The following is a 26,914-nucleotide window of genomic DNA, read 5'->3' as shown; positions in this document are numbered from 1 at the left end:
GAAGGCTGTCTCCCTCTGCCCTCAAAGTCCAGGTTGCTGCTATTGCTGTATACCATGACTCCGTGAATGGGAAGTCTTTAGGTAAGCATGACCTCATCATCAGTTTCCTTAAGGGGGCCTGGAGGTTAAATCCTTTCCGGCCCCCCTCTATACCCTCTTGGGACCTGACTCTAGTGCTTAAATCACTACAGCAGGGCCCATTTGAGCCTTTGCATTCAGTTGAGCTAAAGTTTATTTCATTGAAAACTCTGCTCCTGCTTGCTCTGGCCTCCATTAAGAGAGTAGGGGACCTGCATGCATTTTCAGTCGACGATTCGTGCCTAGAGTTTGGGCCGGCTGCGTGCCCAAGGTTCTCACTACACCCTTCAAAGACCTAGTGGTGAACCTGCAAGCATTGCCCCTGGAGGAGGCAGATCCAGCCCTGGCTTTGCTCTGTCCTGTCCGAGCATTGAGATGCTACGTAGACCGGACACAAAGCTTCAGGGCCTCAGACCAGCTCTTTGTCTGTTACGGAGGCCGGCAGAAAGGGAATGGCCCACTGGATTGTGGGTGCTATAACCCTGGCTTATCAGGCACAGGGTGTGCCCTGCCTGTTCAGGTTGCGAGCTCACTCAACTAGAAGTGTTGCATCCTCCTGGGTGCTGGCTCATGGCGCCTCGCTGACAGATATTTGTAGAGCTGTGGGCTGGGCGATCCCTAACACCTCAAACGGGTAGTGGCACTGAGATGCCCCGGTTAGTGTCGGCTTGCTTAAACTGCTCCAGAGTGCCCGCACTGTAGACCCTGTTGAGATCCTCCATCATCCTAGGCAGCTGGATGTGGCGGAATGTCCGGTGCCAGGTCTTCATGATGAATCCGTGAGAACCGTGGAAGGCTGGGTTCCATATTTAGACCTAAGCGGTACTCATATGTGTATAGTCCACGGTATAGCCTTAGAGCCCGTGTTTCCCCAGCAGACTTCTGCCTTCCCAAGAGGGTTTTAATAACCTCAAATTTCTCTATATACACCTAAACGGATGTTATATGTGTATTTGCTCCCGGAAACTCCTTCAGGAAGGATGGGGCCTCCGTAGCGTCCCTGTTCCAAGTGGAACGGGAACGTTTTCCCAGTGTTATTCAGTCTCACCCAGTGAGGTAGTGCTTTGACAATGGTAAGTGGAACTACTTGTTCCGAGCTCCGGCCTATACCTAATAGGGGCGCAGGTGGCTCGCACAGGGCACTGGAAGGGGCAGCACCCATGGCGCTTTGGTAGGGATCCCAATTTCGTTGTTCACCAACGTGACGTCGAGAGTGACTGAAAGGGAACGTCTCGGTTATGCTGTGTCATGCTGTGATCATCGGCAGCTGGATGCAATAATCGCATGCCAATATGTATCGGACCGAACTCAGGGCATCAGAAAGAAAATGGCACAAATCAAAAGATCCATCAGACCTGAGTATGTATCAGTCTTTGCTTTCGTCTTTCTCTGCTGAAGTCCATACTGCAAAATCTTCATACCTCATAAAAACAAGATCAACAGTGCTCCAGAATAATTTCTTTAAAACATTCAATTCTCTCCTATGTCTCCCTTCACCACCTCCCACCACTTTTATAACAGCAGATGATTTTGCCACATTATTCACAGACAAAACTAGAACAATCAGTAGTCAATTCTCAGCCCCAAACACACAGGACTTCAAATCAACCACACCAACTAAACTAAAACTCCCATTTTCTCCTTCTGTCCCCTCACTGAGGCAGAAGTATCAAAACTTCTCCTCTCTAGCCATCCTTCAACATGCCCTCTAGAACCAATCCCCTCACACCTTCTCCAAGCAATCTCTCCTACACTCTCACCAGCACTCACACATATCATCGACACAGCTCTCCTCACAGGCACTTTCCCCACCTTATTCAAGCAGGCTCGGGTAACCCCACTGCTCCAAAAATCTACATTTACACACTTCACTTACAGATACAGACCTGTCTCTTTCCTTCCATTCAAAGAGAAAACTCTGGAATGAGTTGTTTTAACCAGGTATCATTGTTTCTTTCACAGAACAACAAACTGGACACTAACCAGTCAGGTTTCAGAAGTGGCCAGGGCAGGTTTGCATTGCACAACATCAGAAAGACCAAGCCCTTTCTAACAAAACAAGCTGCATAACTTCTTGTCCACGCATATGTCATTTCTAGGCTGGAACACCGCAATGCTCTTCTGGCTGAACTTCCATCAAGCACAATCAAGCCTCTACAAATGATTCAGAATGCAGCGGCACGACTGGTCTTCAACAAGCCTAAAATAGCCCATGTTATACCTCTCTTTATCTCCTTGCACTGGCTACCGGTTGAGGCTTGCATCAAGTTCAAGACATTGATGCTTGCATATAGAACAACCACAGGCTCAGCACCTGCCTATTTCCACTCTCTACTACAAATCTACATCCCCTCCAGAAGTCTAATATCCATTAGTGAGCCATGCCTCGTGGTACCATCACAAAGAGGGGCAAAATCCCTAACCGAAAAAAAAAACCTTTATCTTTATTTATTCCTTACCTTTCTTTCTTGTACTTATTTAAACAATGACTAAAACTTGGTTTTACAAGCACTTCCTGTGTCTGTTTGCCTCTTTAAGAAGAATCACTTTATGTTTTTCCCCTATAAGTCGCTTTGGATAAAAACATCTGCAAAATGAATAAATGTAAACGTAAATGTAAAATACATATTAAACAAGATATCATTCTAAACAGGATGGTCTTTGATGGTTCTTTTACAGTTTTATTAAGAAAGTTATGCTAAAATAGCCCTTTGTGTCATCTAATAACTGGTACAGGGCACTGCCATTTTTCCTACAATCCCTGATGAAAATAGAAAGAAAGAAAGAAAGAAAGAAAGAAAGAAAGAAAGAAAGAAAGAAAGAAAACCAATTCGGTCTTGCTGTCTGTTTAATTTTTTATTTATTCATTTTATTATTATTATTTTTATTTATGTAAACACCCTAAGACCAGGGAGATCGAGGGATATTAAGAAACAAGTAATGAATTACTGAAAAACTTTTATAAAATACTCAGATAATCTGTTTTAATTACAGTATTACAACATTTTTAAAAAGTGTTTTATTTTAAATGCTAGATGCAGTCAAGAACATCAAGATTAGGTTGAAATAGGACAAAATTCGTAAGATTGAGCAATATCAGAGAAAAAAATCCCTATGTGTATGGTATTAATGGAATGCACCATGACAGTTATTACACAATGTTTTTCCGCAATATTTCATTCTCTTTATCAAATGGAAAGAGCTCTACTTAGGTTTTTGTTGATTTTACACAGATGTTTTACTCAGAACCAGGGATAGAGCGGACTATATGAAGGTATTTTTGGTGCAAAACAACTGAGCGTCTGTGACAGTGGAATTTGTAGTTGTAGAGAATAGCCACACATGTGTACCAGTAAATTTGAAGACACAGACAAGTTGCAAACTTGTCATTTTTTTTTCCTCTTTCACAAACACAACACAATAGTTACACCTTGAATCCTTTACTGCAGGTGCACAAATCCTATTCTACAAATCACAAAATCAAATAACTTGTATGCTCACATGTTTTGCTACTATTGCTGCAGTGAATATGGTGCAAAACACATTCACACATCACATTCACAAGTCACGGACAAATTTTGTACATCCGCAAAATCAGTATGTGATTTCTTGCATGAGATTTTTACACTTGTAGAATGTTTTCTTACATATACAGGTGCATCTCTATAAATTAGAAGGTCATGGAAAAATTCAATTATTTCAGTAATTCAACTCAAATTGTGAAACTTGTGTATTAAATAAATTCAGTGCACACAGACTGAAGTAGTTTAAGTTCTTTTAATTGTGATGATTTTGGCTCACATTTAACAAAAACCCACCAATTCACTTTCTCAACAAATTAGAATATGGTGACATGTCAATCAGCTAATCAACTCAAAACACCTGCAAAGGTTTCCTGAGTCTTCAAAATGGTCTCTCAGTTTGGTTCACTAGGCTACACAATCATGGGGAAGACTGCTGATCTGACAGTTGTCCAGAAGACAATCATTGGCACCCTTCACAAGGAGGGTAAGCCACAAACATTCATTGCCAAATAAGCTGGCTGTTCACAGAGTGCTGTATCCAAGCATTTTAACAGATAGTTTAGTGGAAGGAAAAGTTATGGAAGAAAAAGATGCATAACCTACCAAGAGATTGTTGTATGAAGATTGTTAAGCAAAATCGATTCAAGAATTTGAGTGAACTTCACAAGGAATGGACTGAGGCTTGGGTCAAGGCATCAAGAGCCACCACACACAGACGTGTCAAGGAATTTGCTGAACCACAGACAACGTCAGAGACATCTTACCTGGGTTAAGGAGAAAAAGAACTGGACTGTTGCCCGGTGGTCCAAAGTCCTCTTTTCAGATGAGAGCAAGTTTTGTATTTCATTTGGAAACCAAGGTCCTAGCGTCTGGAGGAAGGGTGGAGAAGCTCATAGCCCTAGTTGCTTGAAGTCAAGTGTTAAGTTTCCACAGTCTGTGATGATTTGGGCTGCAATGTCATCTGCTGGTCTTGGTCCACTGTTTTTTGAAAACCAGAGTCACTGCACCCGTTTACCAAGAAATTTTGGAGCACTTCATGCTTCCTTCAGCTGACCAGCTTTTTGAATATGCTAATTTAATTTACCATCAGGATTTGGCACCTGCCCACACTGTGAAAAGCACTGAAATTAGGTTAAATGGCCATAGTGTTGGTGTGCTTGACTGGCCAGCAAACTCACCAGACCTGAACCCCATAGAGAGGAAAATGAGAAACAAGAGACCAAACAATGCAGATGAGCTGAAGGCCACTGTCAAAGAAACCTGGGCTTCATACCACCTCAGCAGTGCCAGAAACTGATAACCTCCATGCCACGCCGAATTGAGGCAGTAATTGAAGCAAAAGGAGCCCATACCAAGTATTGAGTACGTGTACAGTAAATGAACATACTTTCCAGAAGGCCAACACTTCACTAAATGTTTTTATTTTATTTATTTTTGTTAAATGTGAGCAAAAATCATCACAGTTAAAAGAACCAAGGACTTAAACTACTTCAGTCTGTGTGCACTGATTTTATTTAATACACAAGTTTCACAATTTGAGTATAATTACTGAAATAAAGGAACTTTTACATGACATTCTAATTTATTGAGATGCACTTGTATATATTTTTTTCTTGAATGCTTTTTCTAGCACAAACTCAAGTGCATAACGACAATGGCGAGAATCTGCTGCTACGAGCCTCAAAGCTGTTTTTCACTTGCAAATGACAAGTTTTTGGATTTCGGGATCTGTAGGAAACAGTGGACACTGTTCAGAGACCATAGAGTTTTGGCCAATCAGAAGAGCTAGTTTTGGCACCTATCAGCAGGAAGAAAAAAAAACACCTTTGTGAGCTGCTAGAATCTTCCGAAGCAGATAGTGGAAACCAAGGTATGTTTTCTTTCTCTCTTTTTCTGATATCACTCACCGTTATACTGTACATTTGTTTATAGTTTAAATATTAAATGAGTTTAGCTCCAACCCTGATAAAACTCACCCGTAGCATTTTAGTAATCCTAATTAGGTTAGCTGGTAGAGGTGTGTTTGATTGGGGTTAAAGCTAAACTGCAGGACAGTGGCCCTCCAGTACCAAGTTTGCCCATCCCTGCTTCACCTCACAAAGAGACTTCATAAAAGATTTTTAACCCTTTTATTAAATAGATTATTATTAGAGTGTCATATATGAGATGATTGCTCATGCTCATTCGGATGCCAACTGATAAGCACCTAAACTACACTGTAAAGAGATTGCTGTAAATTTTACAGTAGATGGATGTATTATTATTGTATTTTAATTTAAAGTATTATTACTGTATTGTCAGTGTTAGTACTGTTCAGTTTATTTGTATTTGTATATTTCCTGTATAAAACAATCCAATTGCAATACAGCACTGTAAACCATTTTTTTTACAACCCCAACTGCATAATCACAATAACTCATTAGCATTTGTCTTGATAATATTCTTTCACATTCTTATTTTTGTAAATGTAGTTGCAATAAGCAAACATAGTTTTTCCCCCATATTTCTTAAAGTATGTAGAAGTGAAGATTTGTTTAAGTGTGTATAACCACAACTAAATACATAAGCTAGTTTCAGTTATTTTTATAAGGAGAATCTACTGCAGTAATATATGCATCAGTATGTCTGAGATCATCTCTGTCCTGCTTTTACAACTGCTAAATGTAAGAAGACTGTACATGTACAGTTGCTCATCTCTGCCCAAATAAATATGACTACAACACAAACACAAAATCACAATTCATCACTTTTGTTACTACTTTATTGCTTCTTCACTCAGGATGTAGAGACACACAGGAGTAACTTATTATTTCTCATAACATGCTCAAAATTAATTATTATAGTTACCAAGAGAAGTGTCATTGCTGAAGGAATGGCAGATGTTACTCAGACACCTGTGAACACAGAGCAGTGCTTTGAGTCCAAAACAGTGGACATCATCTTTATTATACTTCTGAATGAGCAAGGAGCATTTGAGACAATGAGAAAGTAAGTTGTAAGTAAAATGTCTGCATTGACCATTTCACCATGTTATTTTCATGTTGTTTTCAGGGTTCACAGTTATTTTTCTGTATAGCGATGACTGGTGAAAACTGTTTATTAATTCACTTCAATGTATAGTTAACCAGAATTCTGTCATTTACGTTTTAACAAACCTCTGACTTTCTTCTCAAAAGAAGATACTTTGAAGAATGCTGGTAATCAAAACCAAGAAGATTTTCAGGTATGTTAGGTATAAGCTATATGAGTTTTGGTGTTTCTTTACAATAAGGTATCATTAGTTAACATTAGTAAACGTTGAAATTAACATTAAATAACAATGAGCAATACATTTGTTACAATATGCATTAATCTTTGATACTGTTAAAAAAACTGTTCTTTGTTAGTTCATGTAAGCTCTGATCCATTAAAAAATGTCAACAAGCACAACTTTTGTTCTTAATAATGTATTAGTAAATGTTGAAATTAACTAGGTTAATATATTAACTACTGATATATAAGACAACATTCTACAAGTGGGCAAATCTCATTGCAAGAATTTACATACTGATTTGCGGATGTACAAATATCATCCATGACTTCACATTTTTTATTTAGGTGTGTGAATGTGTTTTGCACCATATTCACTGCAGCAATAGTAGCAAAACATGTGAGCGTATGAGTTTCTTGATTTGTGATTCGTAGAATAGGATTTGTGCACCTGCAGTAAAGGATTCAAGAAGGTGTAACTATTGTGTTGTGTTTGTGGAAGAGGAAAAAAAATCTACAAGTTTGCAACTTTTGTCTCATGTGTGGCTATTCTCTACAACTACAAATTCCAACGCTCAGTTGTTTTGCACCAAAAATACTTTCATAGGACTCATGCATACAAATGTTCTCCAACACTTTAGACTCTGCTCAAAGCTACATTATTGTCAATGATTAAAGAGAAGAAAGCAATGCCAACAAAAAGTGTATATTTTAAGGGGAAAAATGTACTGCTCTGTTTAACATTAAAGCATAACAGAACAATAACATCTTATAACACAAGCTGAGGCCTGACTGTGCAGTGACTGAGCATAAATGGCCAAATTAGGAGGAGCTTTATGGATAGCGATTTAGATAATTTCTTCTTCTTCTTTTGTTTTTATTGGCGGCTGGCAAACAACTTTCGGGTGCATAACTGCCACCCACTGATTTGGAGTTTGGACTAAGGATCTAAATCACCACACACACACACACACACACACAAGGGGAAAACCAAAATAATTAAATTGTTTCAACCTCTACTCAAATCAAATCAATAGACTTCTATTTCTCAGATTCTATGTATTAATCTTGTTGATCCTAAATACTCTAGAAGTAGACTCCAACCCTTATCATCTGCAGATTCTTTACAAATATCATTGATATTTTGCTCTCCATTCTCTCTTAGTGTATTCTTTAAAATTTCTCTCACTGAATCATACTTCTGGCAATGCAATACATGGTCTACTGTTTCTTCCTCTCCACAATATTCAAACTCTCCATTATTATGTTTCCCAATCATGTATAGAGAACTGTTTAGACCCGTGTGACCATTCATTATTCTTGTAATAACCTTCCCCTTTTTCTATTTTGTCCTCCAGTTCACATCTTTCCAACTAATGGACTATTTTTAACTAATATCTCCCTTTGCTTTCTTTGTTCCATTGATTTTGCCACATCTTTTTGATCTGTCCCTTTATCACCACCTTAGTTTCTGACTTGCTAATATTTATGTGCTTATTTCCACTCTTCAAAGTACATTTAGCTGCTTTATCTGCCTTTTCATTCCCATCAATTCCAACATGTGCAAGGACCCAAACAAACCTAACAGACAAATGTATTTGGTGAATTCTGAATAACGATTGTATTATTTCATACAATAAGTCCTCTCTACTCCTGGAGTTCCAAAATTTTGAAACTCATTAATGCTGCACATGAATCTTATGTGATTACCACTCTCTGGCCTGACCTCCTCTACCCATTACAAAGCAATAATCATGGCCATCATTTCACATGCATATACAGATATATAATCGGTAAGTCTCTTTCCACACTCAACATTAAACTCAGGGATTACTACTGCTGCTGCTGCTCTACCTGTTTTAGGATCTTTAGAACCATCGGTATAAATCTGTAAATAACCATAATAATTTCCTCTGATGTATGTATTAAATATCTTGTCATTTCCCCCATATTCATCTCTCATCAATTCAAGGAGGCTAAACTCTATCTCTGGCTGTGGTAAAAAACAAGGAGGTATAGCTAGGCAGAACTACAGCTGGAGAGTAATTCCTCTCCATTATACCCATCTCACTTGCCTTTTTCCAAACAACCCATCCAAAGCTATTTGTTTGTCTTTCTCCATGTTCCCAGCATGGTTCAATAGCACCTTTTTGCAGGATGGTTATTATGCCCTTGTAAATTCTCCCAGTATGTTGTCATAATTTGCTGTCATCTTAGCTCCAATGGCATTTCCCCCATTTCTACCTGTAATGCTGGCACAGATGTTGTTTTAAAAGCCCCACTACATTGTGCTTGTATTAAATCCAATCTTTTCAACGAGGTTTTAGATGCTGACCCATACACCACACATCCATAATTCATAATTGATCATATTAAACCTATGTATATATATATATATATATATATATATATATATATATATATATATATATATATATATATCGTTTTCAAACTAGACCTGTCAGCTCCCCACGATCCCACCAAACATCTCATCACATTTTTAAATAGGTTTAAAAACCCTTTTTACACTTGTTTATGACATTATCAATATGTAGCCTACCTTCCATGTGAGCCTAGCATCGAACCACACTCCTAAAAATCTGAACGAGTCTATCCAGCTCCTTGCCATATAAATATAGTTTGAACTCTAACTCTGCTCCAATTTGTTTCCTTGTAAAGAAGAGCGTTTTTGTTTTTCCCATTCTAAAGACCACTGCTCCATTTAGATCATTTGTCGATACAATCTCAATTTGACTGGACGCAGTTTAATGAATCCATCTGTGATTCCTGCAACTTTTAAGGCTGCATCCAAAATTACAATTTGACCTGACGAGTGCGCTATTACGTCATCCCTGCCCAGCGAGGCAGAGTGAGTGTGTGTGTGTGAGAGAGAGAGAGAGAGAGAGAGAGAGAGAGAGAGAGACGCCGAAAAATTACTGTCCCTCCGCCCCTGCAGTCATGCCACCCTCTGGATTTCACTGTCAAGCGTCTTGAAAGAGAAAGAAATCGGACTGACCGGCATTTAGGACGGCGGTGTTTAATGTGGAAGCGATAAACGCCGACACTTCCGCGGTTCAGAGGATTTGTTTGCTGGCGTGCTTGCGCGTGTTTCTATGTATGTATGGGAGTGAAGTGGAGAAAGCAAGGAGAAGAAGAACAGGAGGAGGTAAGCACGCAGCGAGCTAGTGAAAATTCACCAACCTCAGACGGTCGTTTGTTTCTGTTCGCGACCATGAGCACGTGCATAAATGTCTTTAGGAACGAGCGACTTGAAAGCGCATGTTACTGCGCTCGTTTTGTCATAGAGCAGAGCTGCAGTTTGCCGGGAGTTTGACATGGAGTTATCGCGCGCGCTACATATCTGCTGCAAAGTTCTTACCTCGCGCTGGATCAGGCCGTCATAAGAGTGACTGACAGGCACGCAAAAAAAGCTGGGGACTAGCGTTTATAACAGAAACTACCTTAGTTTTATGCCTTAGCTAGTGTATCTTTCGCTTAGATATAGCTAGCTGCTATTGGATGACTAACTAGCTTGCTGTGATGGAGCGAATGCAGCCTGACCATAGACTGTATAAAAACACACATTGAAACTTCACTTGACATTCTCTAGATTTGTATTTGGAGTTCTTAAATTGGCATACAATTCAATATATGTTATCTAAGAAGAGAGCGGGTATCTGAATGAGGTCAGTAGCAGTGTTGTGATGCATGAGATGATGTGTTTACATACTGCAGGTCAAGAGTAGGCTACCACGATAATTTAACCCCACAATTCATATGGCTTCCTTTAAGTGATCTTTTCACCCGCCAGGAAGTTTGAATTTATCACTACACGTTTGCTGTTTTATAGGGAAAATGTAGTTTTGAATGAATTCTACTAGTTTACAAAATGAGTGTCAGCAGACTTTAATACCCCCCACCCCCACCATTTATAGCATATGTAGTGGAATATGTTAAATGCTATATTAAGATCTATATTTTTTTTAATCAAAAAGTCATAAACCAATCTTCCGGTGAAAATGTGAAGATGGACTTCTCCAGTCATGTAGAAAAACGGCCACATCTCAAAATCCAGTCAACATCTGATAAATAGAACCAAGTCCCTGCACTACATTTTATTGTCTTTTTCAATAATCTGTTACACTTGGATGACACAATAAAAAATAATATTTCTGCTGTAACTTCTGTTATATTGGAACTCCAACATGACTGGCTGAATAGAAAAAAATTATAAATTTGAAAAATGTACTATGGAGTGGCAGTACTTACCATACATTTTACAAGATCATATGTTGGTCAGTGGTACTGAGGATCTGCAAATCATTCCCCATTGTCTCAGTCATCTGTCCTTACACAGTGTCTACACTGGACTCGAAAGTTGTCATGTGGCGCCGCATTAGCTAAAGCCTGTCTACACTTGACACGACAAAGGGACCATTGAAAATCATTTGAATTTTGTGTCAGCACGTCATAAACAAAATGCGGCAGCAGTTTACTGTCGGGATTTTTATTGTCATGCAGACAACATCACTGATTATACTGAGTTCTGTTGACTGATCTATATATAATGAATCATTATTCTAGATCAGTGGTTCTATAGTATTTTGTCATGCCGCTCGCATCCAGTGTAAACACTCTGTTAGGAATAGTTAGTTGTTTTCCCTTATAAGGATTAATGCTTCAGGCACACCTCCCCCAATCCCCGTCCCCGTCATCGTCCATCGTGATGTTTCACTTTAGATATCGTCTGATGACAAATTTGAAGAAATCACCTAACCCTAGTAGAAAACATATCTTTCTTATCCATTTTAAACACTGATTATATAAATGTGTTTATTTTTTGTTTGTGGCCAATTCATAATAGACCCATGTGACCTATTTTTGGGGGGTCAGTATAAAAAAAGAATATGCATCTTATTGTATTTTATATTAATGCATGCATGCATTTGTTATAATGAAATTAATTAGATACATTTACTAACATACTGATCATCATTCAACGCATTTTGCTGGGATCACATCTCTCCACAGCCATCCTCCCATTTTCCATGAATGTTAGGATAACGTGCAGTTGTAATTGTCAGGGAGGGATGCATTGAAAAATGCTCTTTTCTACTGTAAGAGGAAACATGGCCCTGAAACGGCTCTTGGGCAGAGATAAAATTCAGGATAGTGGTCCTGTCGGCTGCAGCATGCTAAAGCAGGCCAGGCCATTTTGACAGTGATTTAGCACAGCACGGCCTAGCAGCATGACTGTAATTCAGGCTGGGCACAAGCTGACTCATGTACCACCGAGAGCCGGGCGGCTGTGGAGTTTGTGCAGAGGGAGAGTGTTCTAGCATCATGTTGCTTAAGCTTTTTCTTGTCATGCAACATCACAAGAGCTGTCAAATACATTAGCTGGAGCAGAGATGTTTGGGGATGTGTGTGCAGAAGATTGGTGTGTGGTGCTGCTGACGCAGGAGCTGGTGTTCTGATGTAGAACCCGGATGCGCTGTGCCTTGTTTACAAGGAATGCACACAAATGCGCCGTTGTACTGCCTTGAACACGCTTTTAGGAGAAATTGTTGTATAAAGTTATTTTAGTTTTCTTTGTGCACAAGAAGTATTCTCGTAGCTTCATAAAATTATGGTTGAACCACTGATGTCACATAGATTACTTTAACCACGTCCTTACTACTTTTCTGGTCCTTGAACGTGGCAGTTGCGTTGCTGTCTATACAGGGTAAGATAGCTTTCAGATTCTATAAAAACGGGTTAGTTCACCCAAGAATGAAAATTTCATCCATCTTCTACTTACCATCGAAGCATCCTAGGGGTATGTGAAATTTGCCTTGCTCTTTCAAGCTTTTCAATAGCGGTAAGTGGGGGTTTGTTGTCAACAGTTCAGAAGACGTGAAATAAAGTACTAACCCTTTAATTTGTGTTCTAAAAATTAACTAAGGTCTTATGGGTTTGGAATGACATGAGGATAGGGCTGGGATAAACTATTATTTTTTAAGCGATTAATCTAGCAATTATTTTTTCGATGCATCGATTAATCTAACGATTAATTTTTCAGACCGATTTGATTTCGATTATCTCCCCATTAATTGACTACTAACAATTTATACATGTTGATTTACATATCTGAATGAAAAAAAAAACATCAATTCCTTAACATTGCAATATATGTTTATTGCTCTTAAAATTACAAAATAAAAGACTGACTAAGAATGCATTACTTTGCACTTGTATAGAGATAGCATTCAATAAAACCTTGAAACCTTAAAAACACATAGCTTACTGAAACAAGCTTACTGAACACATAGGGCCTAGCTTACTGAAAAAAGAAGTTCTTTCAGATGAAAATAACAACAACTTGATGTCTAGTATTCAATAAAAAAGGTCACCCAAAATACTTGTTTAGAGCAATTGAAAGAACACAGTATGTAAATGTAAACTTGAGGGCTTTAAGCTAATACAGAGAGTGCTTTTACAAAAAAAAAAAATTAACAGTGGGAGCCAGCAGCCTGTCATGGAGAAAAAAAATCTCCGAATGCTCCACGTGACACTTTGGCGTTCCGCCCTTTTTCTATCGTGTCTAATGATTTTGGTTAATATGCACAAGGGAGGGAGAGAGCAAGAAGCGCTCGTGTAGTTTGAAGACTGTGAGTGCGCGAGTGCCCGTGAAACTTTGGTGTTTCGCCCTTTTTCTATCGTGTTACCGATCAAATAAGGCTTTGACAGCCGCCAAAAAAAAAGATCAATGCAGAAAAACCCCTGGATTGGTTATATAACGTTGGACAGAATGTTGATCCGGCCATCGCGTATATTCAGCGCACATAAGGTAAACGTTTTGCAAACGTTTTTTAGAGAAATAAAAACAGGTCGACGAATCGATGTGCATATTTTGCGTCGACGTATTTTTTGCGTCGACGTCATCGATGACATCGACGCGTTGTCCCAGCCCTACATGAGGATGAGTAATTAATTACAGAATTAAACATTTTGGGCGAACTATCTCTTTAATAGTAGGGATTCAAAATATATTGATAAGAGTTTGGTTAGCAGATGATATTTAATGATTTTTATTTGTTTAACAATATTTGTTGATATTAGATATTTATCTGTGGGTGCTCCTTTCTACCTCTTTTTAGTTTTTATATAGATTTTTTCATCTAACACTAAATAGCAGTACATTATGGCAGATATTTGACTTTTAAAGAGCACTATTTATTGAAGAGTGCTTTACCATCTTAACCTTTTTAACTTTCTCATTACCTATTTATCTTAAAATAAATACATGTGCTTGCTATTTTGCCAACTTTTAAATACTACATTAACCTCTTAACTGCAGATATCTGTCTGTTTTATTGTTTACGTCCTTCTGGGCCTTTAGTCCAAAATTGTGCTAATAATTACCATATGTTTACTTTATTTTTAGAGAGGAATCTTTTTTTTTCCTTTCTATTTTTACCCCAAATAAATGTGTGCATTATAGAGTGCTGAATATGTTTCATTCTTACTAGAAGCAGACCGCGTTCTGCCATAGAAATTCCTCAAATAAGACTCTTAAGAGTAATAAAATCATCAACAGTAGCACATCTGTAATTGAATAAAATGCAGATGCTACAATATGATTTTAAAGAAAAGAAAATCCTGTTATTTTTTGGTGTTGCATCAGAAATACTTTTCAGTTCTTCGGGAAACATTCAGACGGTTTTTTGATCCAGTTTTAAATCAGATAATCTAAACATACTTGACTTCCTTCATTGAAATTGACCTTAGTAAAAATACTTGTCTCTTGTGGATCTTTTGTTTATCAATATCTGATTGCTCTTAAAGGGATAGTTCACCCAAAAATCAAAATTATGTCATTAATAACTCACCCTCATGTCGATCCAAACCAGTAAGACCTCCGTTCATCTTCAGAACACAGTTTAAGATATTTTAGATTTTGTCCGAGAGCTCAGTCCCTCCATTGAAGCTGTGTGTACGGTCTACTGTCCATGTCCAGAAAGGTAAGAAAAACATCATCAAAGTAGTCCATGTGACATCAGAGGGTCAGTTAGAATATTTTGAAGCATCGAAAACACATTTTTGTCCAAAAATAGCAAAAACTAGGACTTTATTCAGCATTGTCTTCTCTTCCGTGTCTGTTGTGAGAGAGAGTTCAAAACAAAGCAGCTTGTCATATCCGGTTCGCGACTGAACTGACTGAACTGACTGAACTGATGTGAAGAGAGAACAGAAGATGAGCACTGAGCCGAGCCAGATAACGAACAAAAGATTGACTCGTTCACGAGTCAAGAACCGGTTGCATCGGTTTTCGGATCACCAGTAGTTCTTTCTGAGAGTTCGATTCAATAAACCTGTTGAAGAAAACGGTTCACAGGTTCTTTTGCGCTCGACCTAATTGCGTCATTGGCGATGATTGCCCTTGATTCAAGCCTTCGGTTTACCTGGGCTCATAACATTAGCACAGAATCAGTTCAGAATCAATCACCAAAAGAATCAGTTCGGTTCAGACGCTCTCTGTGTCAGTTTGCTTCACGCTGAATCACACATGCGCAGTATCATCAGCTCCTCGGTTCTCAAATCAGACACGTCTGACAGAAACGGTTCTTGACTCGTGAACGAGTCTTCAGTTCTCTCTTCACAGCAGTTCAGTCAGTGTACTGTTAGAGTAAATGAATTACTCCGGGATATTGGTTTGTTTGAACTCAGAGGGAGTGTCAGCCACATTAAAAAAGTTAACAGCTTAAGTAATTTGTGGATTAATGTAGGGCTGCAACTAACGATTATTTTGATAATCGATTAATCTGTCGATTATTTTTACGATTAATCGGTTTATGTACTTATATTTTAGTTTTTCCCATTTTTTCCCCAAGTAAATTATTAATAAATGGTCTTTATCCTTCAGCATAGATTTTTAAGAGATTTTAACCATTTTGCCCTGTTATATCCTAATCAAAAATATACCTGGAGTTGTGTTATTGTGTTAGTAATCCTTTGTCGAACTCTTCTGCAATCAGAACACTGACCCATACTCTAGCAAATTTCACAAGGAGATTTAAAATAATGTTTTCACCATGGCAGTCCTAAGAGCTCCTAAAGTAGTTTAACATCCCGAACGAAGCTTATTAAGGAACCTTTTAGAACATATTTTCACTAAGAATAAGGATAAAACAGAATAAAATTGCAGTGCATTGTATTTTATTATTTACTGGGAAACAGCTTTATAGCTTTTGCTGAGAAATTGTAAACAATCCTTCGAATAAAGTGCCAGTGGCATGAAACCTGAATGGAACTCACAATTTAAAGTAAAATCCATCAGAAGGTTGTCCAGAAAAAAAAATTGGACAGTCACACACAAAAAACATGCTGTGTGAAAAAGAGCAGTGAATACTTAGAAAAAAAGTGCATTTCAAATATCTTTAAACATTTACCTCTGTCATTCAGTCATAATTAGGCTGCACGACTGAATTTTGAACTGGTAAACTACAAACTGATCACAGAACATGTTTGTAAAGCTTTTAATGTTAACTGTTAAAAAGCAATGTTATCAGCTTTTACGACTAAACATTTGCAAACAACATTGTACTGGAGAATCTGCACAAATGAAAGTCTTAGGGGCCGTTCACAAATCGCGCCTAAAAACGCTAGGCGCGCCGCTTTCTCCTTCTTTCCAAAGCGCTCGCGCAGAAGCGCCCCTGAGGCGTCTGCCTTTGATAAGCAACCATGACGTGCTCTCTCCTTGAAGACGCGGAAATTTCAGCAAAGGATAAATGGATTTGCAGCTCAAAAAATCGCTTGCAGTAGCTCTGCTACTAAATTTATTTCAAAATGGAAATCCATATACAACTATGATCAGCTGTTCCTTTTCATCTTGACTGAGCTTTTAACGTTGTTACGGGAAAGGATGAAGCTGATTGGTTAGTTCTTGTCACATGACCCGCGATGCGCTTGCAGCATTCTGAAAAGTTGAGATGTTTTTAACTCGATGCGGTGCGGTGTTGGAAATAACGAACTTGAGCGCGCAAAAGACGCGATATGTGAACGTCCCCTTAAACAGTTCAGTAGTGCAGAGTTTACAGGTTACTCTTCTTTTTTGAAGGCTCAAAGTAAAGTTCTCCCACATCCTGCTGAATGCTGCAGAGACGCTGTTCGGGAAGCACGTGACACAAACGAGGCCAGCTATTGGCTATTCGCAACTTCTCCTGCTGTACTGGCTGAGTAAAACCTCCGGTGGCTCATTACTGCCACACTTTGGTCACCGCAGATTTGAAATATGCACGAAATGAGCCGTTAACGGCAAATAAAAGTTATTTACCAACGAATCGATGACTAAATTAGTTGACAACTATTTTAATAATCGATTTTTATCGATTAAATCGATTCGTTGTTTCAGCTCTAGATTAATGCGTATTGGAGACACGAACCGTTTAATACGATTCAGTTCGATTTGGTGAACTGGTTCAAAAAGATCCGGTTACATCGAATGATTCTATAGCAAACCGGATATGACAAACTGCTTGGTTTTGAACTCTCTCTCACAACAGACACGGAAGAGAAGACAATGCTGAATAAAGTCATAGTTTTTGCTATTTTTGGACCGAAATGTATGTTCAATGCTTCAAAATATTCTAACTGACCCTCTGATGTCACATGGACTACTTTGATGATGTTTTTCTTACCTTTCTGGACATGGACAGTATACCGTTCACACAGCTTCAATGGAGGGACTGGAAGCTCTCGGAATAAATCTAAAATATCTTAAACTGTGTTCCAAAGATAAAGAGGTCTTACAGGTTTGGAACAACACGAGGGTGAGTTATTCATGACATAATTTTGCTAATTGGGAGAACTAAGTGTAATTGTTCCATTTTTTATGCACTGGTACAATTTACTGGCTAAAAAACTAACTAAAGATAAATTTGTCTACAGCATTATTTATTTTTTCTAGATTTCTTTAGATATCATATTTCATAATTGTGAATTCTTTTGGCCATTGTAATTTTGTAGTGAAAAATCTGATCTTGTGACAGCCCTAATAGTGGTATAGTAGTTCTACATGGAGTTGTGCCTGGTAACAGGGAACATGTAAGTTCTGATTGTAAACATGCATCAAATTGTGATGCTACAGTCATTGATTCCTGTGTCAGGTGCTATAGGCTGGGTTTTCATGCTAAACACTATGATGATGCTGCATCTCCGCTCTCTTACAATATTGGATTATTGGGTCTGCTTTAAACAGATAATGTTTACCCATGATGAGATTGGATCTGATGGCTTTAAGGGATCAGCTTAACCATTTTAAAGTCCTGGTCATTGAAGCTTTTTTTTACTGTATCAGTGCTACCGCCAGCTTTGTCTATTATTGACGTGAAAGTGGTCTGTCTGCTTCACCTTAGCCTGGTTTTGTTTACTGGTGAGTCACTAAGGGATGTTACTTTGCCTTCTTGAATGCTTCATAATGGAAGTTTCATATCACGTTGAGGATTTGCTCTGTACAAAAATGGCACAAAAAAAACGGAGGGAGGATTCGGTCCATCAGAAAGAATGAATCCCACAGGAGAACCTGTTTACAAGGCAACATGATATTTCTGATATTCAATGGCATAATAGTTTCTGCTTTTGCTTTCTGAAGAGAAAGAGACAGAACATGAAAGGAAAACAAGATTCAACGCCCAAAGTGAGTTTGTAAGATGATGTTTGCATCAGTTCATTGAGGGAAAACTCGTTGAAATAAAGAGAGGAAGTAAAGTGTAAAAGTAACTAGATTTATACTGTATCTACACCAGGCTGTACCTACACCAAGTTAAAGCACTGCAATGCCTAGAGGCTGTATTCACTGGAATCGTATCAATTTGTTCGGTTGTTGGAAGTAGTGCAATTTTAGCACATGTTGTACATCAGAATTAAAATGGGGCACCCATTTATTGTCAGTGATATAAAAAGCATTAAAGCAAAATGTTCATTTTAGACAGCATTTGAAATAATTAATTTCATCGTTTCTCTTTATTCTTTTAGTTTTTAATGTTATTTTTTCATTTTGTTTGTGTTGTTTTTTTTATATATATATATATATATATATATATAGAGATTTTTATTATTGACCATTGATCAGCCAACATTTTAGCATTTGTGCATCTGATCATTTAGAAAATCAATACTTTGTTAAAGGCTGTCATTGTAGTTTTTCCAGTGTCTTCCCATCTGTCTTTTTGGCCAATTGAGATTGTTGAATGGGTGGTCTCATTCTGATTGGCTGTTTAGCTTGGCAAACTAGTCCAAGAGAAGAAAAGGGACAAAAGCATGCGAACATTCAAAGAGGACAAATGGTAAGCTGCTTTGTTTATGGTTTGTATATCCACAGTCTGGTTTCCCTGAAATCTCATTATAGACTCCTTCCACCTGCTGGTATGAAGAGTAACGTCCTCTCACACAGGCACAGAGTCTGTAGTCCATTGGCAGTTGTCTTTGCAGTTGTCTTTTTTTAATTAAAGTAACCACGGTTTAAAAAAAAAAAAAAAAAAATCCTCCCTGATGTACTGAAAACATACCAAGCTGTACCTTCAAAATCGAGGTGTGTACAAAACCATAATTTTTGTATACTGTTACACACCTAGGGGTTAGTTCAAATCCCTTACTTTAATTAACTCTAGGCAATTAGAGAAGCGAGAGAAGGATATAAGTTGTGCTCAGTTCAGGAAAGTGTGAAGCATAGACCTCATTTGTTTGTGGGTTTGTTTAAATGCATTAAGAATGGCCTGTCAGTGGACCATGGCTTTTATCTTTGTGCTCGATCACTGGCTTGACTCTCTAATGGAATCCTGTAGGTATACTCTGTCATTCAGTATGGCTATGCATTATATCTGATTCTCCTTGGATGAGTCATCGGCAATGTCATCCCCAACACACGGGGGAGTGAGCTCAGTATGCAATCATCACTGCTACATCTCACATCATCTCTTCATCACTCTCATGTACTGTGCTCTTTCTCTCTCAGGTTTGATTTATCTAGAGGCACGCAGTGGGAGGAGCCATGGACGAGGGGGAGGGGCAGTTCTACAGCGTGCAGGTGGGTGACTCCACCTTTACGGTGCTCGGAAGGTACCAGCAGCTCCGCGCCATTGGATCCGGTGCCCAGGGTATCGTCTGGTGAGTGGGCAGCTGGAATTAACAATTTTATCTGCCTCCATACTAATGATGTCATCATCCCATTAGGCATCGCCTGTCTCCATTTGTCAGGAGCACAGCAGATGTGCTTTTGTCATTGACCTGAATGTCCCATTAGAGATTTGGATCCCTGATTTACAGCTGCTGTAATGAGAGGGATTTTACAGCTAGCTGCATGTCTGTATTGTTTACCAAAGTGCAGGAGATGGATACTAAACACTGTTTGGAGTATTGTTGTCTGATAGCATAAGGACATAAAAAAGGGCATTTAAAATAGAATTGAGGCATAAGACATCATAAATGCATGAATATAGATGTGAATCATACTTGAGCCAATGATGATAACTACAATGAAGATTTTGATCATATCAGCGTGCCCATTTTTTCTGCCCCATTAAGCTCCGCTCTGGACACAGTACTTGGCATCCCAGTCGCTGTGAAGAAACTGAGCCGGCCCTTTCAAAACCAGACCCATGCGAAGAGGGCTTACAGAGAGCTGGTTCTGCTCAAGTGTGTTAATCACAAGAACGTACGTTCCGTTAACATTGCACTCTTCAATTCAGAATTACACTTTGAGGCTGCGTCACACTCAATCAACTGATTTGGTCAGGGCTATCACACCTACAGGCCGGTTTTGCTGGGATTTCAGAGCTCTGTCACACTCACTGGTTAAGAATATCAGAGAGGTGATGGACTGAGCAACTATATCTTTCCAATTTCCTGTCAGTGACAGAATGGCCCATTTAGGCTGAAAAATCAATATGAAGTAAACTGTATGTATTGTAATTTTACTATTGTATTGTAAAACTATTATTATTAAATACTTAAATATTCAGCCCACTGTATTTTAATACAGTTAAAATGTTTAGTATGAATTAACATTTAATATACCGTTAATTACTGTTAATAATAACTTAACACAGAATAATTCAAAACTTTATAACGACGCAGAATTGAAAAGCACTATTAATGAAGTACATGACCTTTTTTACCATGAGCTCATTTTGATTAATCTGCAACCAGTAAGCTTATTTGATTTAAATTATTCATTTGATAGCCGTTAATTGGCCAGTAACTGTTGCGTATGACTTAAAAATGGGTTGTGAGACTTTGAGACTTTGACCTTTGTTGTCAAGCTGATTGTTATGTGCAGATTAGTCTAGATTTATTTTCTCATCCTTTCCCTTCTAGATCATCCATTTGCTTAATGTCTTCACACCCCAGAAGTCATTGGAAGAGTTTCAGGATTTGTAAGTTTTGAATTTATAAATCCATCCGTTTATGCTGAGTGCTGACCTTATCATTTAGTGTAAGCTGAGTTTGTATGGCCGTATTGAGGTGTATTGATCCCTTGTCCCCCGGTGTTATTAAAATTCATAGTTTTTCTGAGACCACAATGCACTCTCAAAAGGGACTGATGAATTACGCTGTCCTATTGCTGCATTGTGATAATTATAGCTTTAGAGTTTTATATAATAAAATATGTTATTAAATCAAGATTAATTACAAATCCTGACAACAGCACTTCTGTTGCTGTGTTATATAGAAGTGTTGCTGACTCAAAGTATTAAAGGGTAAGTTCGACCCAAAATTAAAATAGTCATTAATGACTCACCCTCTTGTTGTTCCAAACCTGTAAGACCTCCGTTCATCTTCGGAACACAGTTTAAGATATTTTAGATTTAGTCCGAGAGCTTTCTGTCCCTCCATTGAAAATGTATGTACGGTATACTGTTGTGTCCATGTCCAGAAAGGTAATAAAAACATCATCAAAGTAGTCCAAGTGACATCAGACAGTCAGTTAGAATTTGTTGAAGCATCGAAAATACATTTTAGTCCAAAAATAACAAAAACTACGACTTTATTCAGCATTGTCTTCTCTTCCGTGTCTGTTGTGAGCGCGTTCACTGCAGTGTGGCGATATCCGGTTCGCGAACGAATCATTCGATTTAACTGGTTCTTGTTATTGAACCGGTTGAACCAGTTCACCAAATCGAACTGAATCATTTGAAACGGTTCGCATCTCCATTAAGCATTTATCCACAAATTACTTAAGCTGTTAACTTTTTTAACATGGCTGACACTTCCTCTGAGTCAAAATAAACCAATATCCCGGAGTAATTCATGTACTCAAACAGTACACTGATTGAACTGATGTGAAGAGAGAACTGAAAGATGAACACAGAGCCGAGCCAGATAATGAATGAAACCGGTTACATCGGTTTTCGGATCACCAGTACACTGAACCGAGAACCGACGCGTCTGATTCGAGAACCGATGAGCTGATGATACTGCGCATGCGTGATTCAGCGTGAAGCAGACTGACACACAGCGCGTCTTAACCGAACTGATTCTTTTGGTGATTGACTCTGAACTGACTCTGTGCCAATGTTATGAGCCCAGGTAAACCGAAGGCTTGAATCAAGGGCAATCATCGCAAATGAAGTCATTAGGTCGAGCACAAAAGAACCGGTGAACTGTTTTTTTTTCAACCGGTTTATTGAATCGAACTGTCAGAAAGAACCAGTTCATAGAAAAGAACCGAACTTCCCGTCACTGCGGAGTCGTGAATGCGGATTACAACAGACCTGGAAGAGAAGACAATGCTGAATAAAGTCGTCGTTTTTGTTATTTTTGGACCAAAATGTATTTTCGATGCTTCAACAAATTCTAACTGACCCTCTGATGTCACATGGACTACTTTGATGATGTTTTTATTACGTTTCTGGACATGAACAGTAGACCGTACACACAGTTTCAGTGAAGGGACAGAAAGCTCTCGGACTAAATCTAAAATATCTTAAACAGTGTTCGGAAGATGAATGTAGGTCTTATGGGTTTGGAACAACAAGAGGGTGAGTCATTAATGACAATTTGAATATTTGGGTGAACTAACCCTTCAAGCCTGGGGTCTGGGGTTGTTATATGCTAGTCGGTACTATGTATGTAAGGATTTGTAAGAGATCATTTGAGTCGTATGTGAGAACAGGAAACTCTGAAGAATCTGGTTTCTCTCAGGTACTTGGTAATGGAACTGATGGACGCCAGCCTTTGTCAGGTGATCCACATGGACCTGGACCATGAGAGGATGTCTTATCTGCTCTACCAGATCTTGTGTGGCATCCGACATCTACACTCAGCTGGCATCATTCACAGGGTGAGATGTTGGCATGATCTTCTGTGGCAAGTTCATTATCGGTAACTACAACTCATATGACGTAAGGAGGTAAAAACAAAGCTTAAATAATAGAAAATAAAAACAAATGTTAACTAACCTTTTATTTATTTCAGTTTTTGGTGCTCTTTATATTAGAAAATTTAGCAATAAAATTAAATTAAAGAAATGATCCCGCTTATTAACGTAGCTACGTAAATATAAATGAAATATTGATTTGAGTGAAACAAAAAAAAGTTTGATTATACAGTTCAGTGGTCATTATGCTAAAATATGTAACTTCAGAAGAATGCTGCCGTTGCCATTGATCAGATTCAAACATTCCAGAGACCCATGTAGCAGTTGCACAGTGATTAATGTGTTAATATTCATTCTCATCTACTTTTTCTAAAACTACACCTAGGAAAAAACAATTGAGAAACGAATGAATGCTTAATTTAACTGAACATAGAATGGAAATGAACATTTAATTAAACTATAATAACCTTACTCTGTGGGTCTGATTGTTGACTGACTCTGACTGTTGTAATATGTAACTTTGGGTTACTGGAAAAAACGTGGATGTTGCTGGAATACTGCTTCTAAATGTAGGAATGTTTAAGTGATGTCTGCATTGATAAAGCAGTAACATTTCAAAACTATTTATTTGTACGTAGCGTCTGCATATTGTCCTCTTATAGTTGTTTATAAGATGCTGTTCATATGTAATCGGACCAAGGTAAGGTAAGCTTTGTACCAAATGTTTTTTTGTTTTTTTAGTAAGTAAAGACCAAATCCAGCATGACACATCACCAACTGTGTTCTCGAAATCATTTTACCTTCCAATACATCAACACCTGAGATGTTTTTCAGCATGACAGTTTGAAACTGACATCTCTGCCCCTCAGGATCTGAAGCCCAGTAACATCGTAGTGAAGTCTGACTGCACTTTAAAGATCTTAGACTTTGGGCTGGCCAGAACCGCCTGCACTAACTTCATGATGACACCCTACGTGGTAACCAGATACTACAGAGCACCAGAGGTCATCTTGGGCATGAAATATAAGGAGAATGGTGAAACTTTTTATTTTGTTCATAATACTCTAGGAAGTCAGTGGAGAGATCTAAATAAAATTGTAGTATTAATATTTGATTGTGTTTTGCCAGTGGATATCTGGTCGGTGGGCTGCATCATGGGTGAGATGGTCAAAGGAAGTGTCATATTCCAGGGCACTGATCGTATCCTCTTTATTCTTGTACTCTAGCCTTTCCAAAATGTACAAACTATGCATTTATATAAATGTACATTCTCAATGCAAATTAAAACATTAATGGTATGTACATTTGTGTTATGCTTATGTGTATATATATGTGTATTTCGTGTGTGTACATATGTATATATATATCCCAGTGTCTGTCCTGGTGATTGAAAGAAAGCTGTTTTCATCTTATGTGAATTTATCCCCTTTCACTTTTATCTCCTTGACTGAGTTCATTTTAGATATTGACCAGTGGAATAAAGTGATTGAGGTTCTGGGAACCCCCTCTCTGGAGTTTATGAACCATTTGATGGAGACTGTAAGGAACTATGTGATGAACAAACCCCAGTTTCCTGGAGTCAGTTTTAATGATCTTTTTCCCGATTGGGCCTTCCCTTCAGAGACCGAGCATGACAAGATCAAAAGTAAGACATCCGGAGGTTTCTTCCACGTCTGTTTATGGTGTACTTTAAACAATTGCTTTGACATGACATTTTACATCATTCCTAATGTAGCTAGTCAAGCGCGAGACCTGCTGTCCAAGATGCTGGTAATCGACCCTGAAAGCCGCATCTCTGTGCAGGAAGCCCTCAGTCACCCTTACATCCATGTGTGGTACGACCCAGCCGAGGCCGATGCGGTCAGTGCACCCCTATCCTTTCATGTCTCTTTGTCCTGTCCTGTCCAGTCCAGTTGAAACTGTTTTACAAGGGACATTTTTAAAATGCCACGGATGTTCTCCTTGGACTAGGATGTAAAATGATTGTTTTATGTGTTCAGCCTCCTCCGCAGATATCAGACAAACAGTTGGAGGAGCGGGAACACAGCATTGAGCAGTGGAAAGGTACAAACAACCTCTGCTGTGACTACCTCCTGCCGAGCTATAAGCTTCTTGTAGAAAATGAATGCCAAAAGCAGAAATGATTACCGTGGTGAATTTATCCAAGATCATTTGCATTCTCATTTATTCTTAAGTAATGAAATAGTTTTTGAGTCTTGACCCTAAAGGTTTGTGATCTAAATGTCTGCTGAAGCCAGGAATAGTATTTATTAGTGATTTATAAAATGATGTAAAGAAACAAAACTCTGTTTATAGTTTCTTGGGTTTTTTCCCTCATTACAGAGTTGATTTATAAAGAAGTAATGGACTGGGAGGAGAGGAACAAGAACGGATTGACGAAAGAGGAGTGTTTAGGTGAGTCTCTTGAATGATTGTGAAAACCATGTATATAAGTGTCTGTCTCTGTCTAATTGACAATGATTAGTGGGAAATCTGGCAGTTATTCGGATTGGTTGAAATTTACCATAGCAAATTCTATGACTAAAATTTAAATATGTAATGTAATAATTAGGGGTGTGCCTGAAGCCGAATACCTTATTCGGAATGGCACGAATAACAGACAAGGAATGATTCTGCCTGAATATTCGGCTAAGGTTGGCACAGTCACAGTTTGCTATATAACAGTTGAGCCCGGGGAATCAGCGCAATATTATACACAGACCTCTAAATTCTCGCAATAGTGTGAGAAGTGAATAAATGTAAACTTTGTTTAAAAAGAGCGCAAATCAAACACCACATTGGTGTTGCCTCTCTGTGAAATCAGAGCTTGGCAAGCGTAATATCACCTATAATAATGCATCATACACATTCTATTATTTGTATATATTTAAAAATCAATGTTTTAACCCATAGGCTAATCAAACAGCCGTTTTGCGCGTTTCAGTCTCTCAAAAACCAAACCAGTTCTCTCTCATAGGCTAATAGAAACTATTAGCCTATGATCTTAGAAACAGAAACATTTTATACTTGGCCTACATCTTTGCATCTTTATCTTTTGCTTTTTTTCCGTGGCACTCGCATATTTGTTTAGTGAAGTTCAAAAAAAGAATCGCTTTAAGAGTTCTGCATAATGAAAATGTGCGCATTTAATTAATTAAGTCAAGTTCAAATGAACACTAAACGTTTGTCATGACATCTCTCTGCTTGCATGATGGATATATTTTTAGAAATTAATCATTAATTTTGGTTTAATATGGCATACTTTTCAGTGATAACTATGAAATAAAGATAGTATTAACAGTCTTATCAAGTAGGCTAACTGTACAACGTTCCACTTGGTTTTATCCGAATGCAGATACAAATAATTTTGTGATTTGTTACAGATATAAATACAGATACAAATAATGGCCGTTACATGAAAATTTTAATATATAATGTAATAATTATTAAAGTTTTCTACTACTGTAGACCGATCCATTAATTATCGTCAATGTGTGAGGAAACAACATGAATGTACGGAAATGTCTGTGCCTGTAAATAAATACAATGTGCGATCAGTGCGTCAAGAGCACTCGTATACGCATTATTATAACGGACTCATGCTTGCTTACTGGATGACTCCTGAATGCCACCTCAATCATCTTTACCTTGATTTCAGTCTTCATCAATCAAAACTTTACAAGCGAGACTGCTTATCCAGTCGAGA

The 26,914-nt window shown here is 38.3% G+C and overlaps 1 protein-coding gene across 2 annotated transcripts in view; it reads left to right on the top strand.

The window, feature by feature from the left end:
- Positions 1–9,747: 9,747 nt before the first annotated feature.
- LOC132130986 (mitogen-activated protein kinase 9-like) overlaps positions 9,748–26,914 on the top strand; it is a 21,404-nt gene continuing 4,237 nt past the window's right edge. For both annotated transcript variants that reach the window (XM_059542916.1, XM_059542915.1), the window contains exons 1-11: positions 9,748–10,017; positions 19,846–19,997; positions 20,415–20,544; positions 21,207–21,265; positions 23,034–23,172; positions 24,078–24,243; positions 24,337–24,408; positions 24,671–24,853; positions 24,944–25,068; positions 25,209–25,272; positions 25,552–25,623. In XM_059542916.1, coding sequence (XP_059398899.1) covers positions 19,882–19,997; positions 20,415–20,544; positions 21,207–21,265; positions 23,034–23,172; positions 24,078–24,243; positions 24,337–24,408; positions 24,671–24,853; positions 24,944–25,068; positions 25,209–25,272; positions 25,552–25,623 — 1,126 coding nt within the window. In that variant the 5' untranslated portion in view covers positions 9,748–10,017; positions 19,846–19,881. The remainder of the gene's footprint in view (positions 10,018–19,845; positions 19,998–20,414; positions 20,545–21,206; positions 21,266–23,033; positions 23,173–24,077; positions 24,244–24,336; positions 24,409–24,670; positions 24,854–24,943; positions 25,069–25,208; positions 25,273–25,551; positions 25,624–26,914) is intronic.

The sequence above is a fragment of the Carassius carassius genome, chromosome 47 (assembly GCF_963082965.1).
Source record: "Carassius carassius chromosome 47, fCarCar2.1, whole genome shotgun sequence".
NCBI lineage: Eukaryota > Metazoa > Chordata > Actinopteri > Cypriniformes > Cyprinidae > Carassius > Carassius carassius.
The sequence above is the reverse complement of the archived record's forward strand: the minus strand, read 5'-3'. Positions and strand labels throughout refer to the sequence as shown.